The 2,520-nt window shown below is 38.0% G+C and overlaps 1 protein-coding gene across 4 annotated transcripts in view; it reads right to left on the bottom strand.

Annotated features, from left to right (window-relative positions):
* Positions 1-2,520, bottom strand: part of LOC106879046 (apoptosis-stimulating of p53 protein 2) — a 90,697-nt gene that overhangs the window by 70,687 nt on the left and 17,490 nt on the right. The window contains exon 1 of one of the 4 annotated variants that reach the window (XM_014928464.2): positions 153-1,211. The exons of 2 other annotated variants lie outside the window; for them this stretch is intronic. In XM_014928464.2, coding sequence (XP_014783950.1) covers positions 153-365 — 213 coding nt within the window. In that variant the 5' untranslated portion in view covers positions 366-1,211. Of the gene's footprint in view, positions 1-152; positions 1,212-2,520 lie in introns of those variants that run through there. One more of the 4 variants, XM_014928465.2, reaches the window with a different exon arrangement.

The raw sequence follows: 2,520 nt of genomic DNA on the forward strand, positions 1-2,520 counted from the left end.
ATATATATATATATATATATATATATAAACACACGTATATACATATGTATATAAATATATATATATATATATATAAATATAAACACACGTATATACATATGTGTATACATATATGTATATATATATATATATATATAAGGTTTTTAACTCACCATATTCTTGCCCTGATCTACAGGTTTGTAGTTGTATGGCGCGGCTATATTCCGACCGTGTGGTGGTATGATCGTGTTTGTAGGCCGTGAGACAACATAATACTGTTGATGTTGTTGCTGAAAATATTGCTGCTGCTGATGGCCGGTAACATGTCCAGGTGACGACAGCACAGTAGCGGGATACAGGTGAGAGAAGACAGGACTGGTGGACATTTTAATTGACGACTCAAATAGTGTTCGTTAGATACTATCATAGTTCAGTAAGTATTCCAAGTTTTGGCCAATAAAACGTTAAAAGTTTGGCCTAGTCCTGTTCTCTGCTACAGGTTGTTATACAAAAATCCTTAACGTTAACTCCTTGAACTAAAATATCGTTTTAACAATTAGTAACGGAAAGCACATTTTTCTGTTGTTTTTTGTTTTCTTTCTTTTACCACTCGGGAAATGTATAAAAATGATTTCCTTCTAAAGCTTCAGGATAGTATGAAATAGGGGAGAAAAAGCCCCAACTTATTTTCAGTTCATTCCTTCTGTATTATTTTAAGGTTTTAACCGAACTAAAACTCTATAGGGCACTTATAAAAAGTTTTGTTAAACTGTTCATTATATCAGTGTTTTATAACCATAATTTAAAATCAGCCGTCTAATTATTACTTCATGCTTAAAATAATAATAATATTAATAAAACACAACCTATATCTTTGATGGCTGATTTACAAGTGAAGAAAGAAGCTAAACTAACAACTGAACAGCAAGCCAATATATCCAGCACTGCTGCTGTTACTACACCTTGCTATCATGACGACCTGCCTTGTCCCCGTTTTTCGTAGTCTCCTCCTTCTCCCTTTCATTTACTAAGCAACGGCGGGAGTTTAAGGGATTCTCATGCTTGTTTCTAGGGAAAGGAACTAAATTGCCTTCCCTGAGTTTGTATCTGTTGCTGAGGTAGAGAAAGGGAACAGAGTCGGCTAACAAAACTAAGATAGTATGAAGTTCTCTGAGACACGAGCAGGTAAATTATTAGCAGCAGCAGTGACAGCAGCAACTCAACAGGTCGGTTAAAGAGAACGTGTCGGTCGTCTGTTTTCTAATGCAATCGATTACAATGTTACACTCACTATTATGTGTGTGTGTGCGCGCGCGCGGACGAATGTTCACGTTATGTGGAGTACTTTTAACAGTCAAGAAATTCTGAGTAACGGACAGTGGATGCCATTGACTGCTAATGGATATATATATGTGTGTGTGTATTATACACACGTATATATAAACACAGTTTAATGTATATATATATATATAAACACACATATATATGGATGGGATGGGGTTCGGGCTGTAGGTTTTTATTTATATATAAATATGCTAACTGAATAAATAAAGTCGATACAGAACGCGAAATAGAAAATGTGCGCTCGATAGAAAGAGAATGAATGATAAAGAAAACGGTGTGAGAGAGAGAGAGACAGACAGACAGAGCGAGAGATGTTTGAATGTAATTGGTTTCATCTCTCTATGCGTGTGTGCGCGCGCGCGTGCATACACACACACACGCGCGCATTTATATCGATTCCACCTCTGTCTGTCCCTCTGCATGTCTACAGCTTTATTTAAGAGAACGGTTATACATTTTTGCAGAGTAGAGGATGTGGGAAAAAAAATTGAGAGTGAGGTACGGAGATGTCTGCTTCTCTCTACATTAATACCCATGCTCTCTCTCTCTCCAATGCACCGCGTGTGTGCGGAAAGTTTTGCTTACAAGCGACCTGCTCGGCACACGCAATGCGGCCGCACCAACCTTGCAGCCGCACCAACGTGTCTTTCTGTAACAACTCCTAAGGAACGTTCTTTTTGGGGCGGACATAAAGAATACGTATACCACCCGTTTTCAGCATAGCAAAAACCCTAACCCTAAACCCTAACTGTAAACCCTAACCCTAAACACCGGGTGTACGTATTCTTTACTTTCGCCCTTTTTTGTTAATTTTCCCCTTTAAAAATTACGAAAAATAAGTCGTGATGAATGAAAGGACAGACATATCTCAACTTACGTCGGTAGTTGATTCCATGATATGGGACTTACATGAAAATACGCCGTAACAAGAAAAAAGAAACATTAAAAAATATTCACTTATATCTTTTGTTTCAGTCATTAAACTGCGGCTTTGAAGAATTTTTAGTCGAATGAATCGACCCCCCAGTACTTATTTTTTTAAGCCTGGCACTTATTCTAGCAGACTGTTGCCAAAACGCTAAGTTATGGGTTGTAAACACGCCAACACCGGTTGTCAAACAGTAGTGGGACAACACACACACACACTTGGGTCAAAACGAACGTCTTTAAATTTCCGTCAGATCCACTCACAAGGCT

Source organism: Octopus bimaculoides, chromosome 7 (assembly GCF_001194135.2).
Source record: "Octopus bimaculoides isolate UCB-OBI-ISO-001 chromosome 7, ASM119413v2, whole genome shotgun sequence".
In the NCBI taxonomy this organism is placed as follows: domain Eukaryota; kingdom Metazoa; phylum Mollusca; class Cephalopoda; order Octopoda; family Octopodidae; genus Octopus; species Octopus bimaculoides.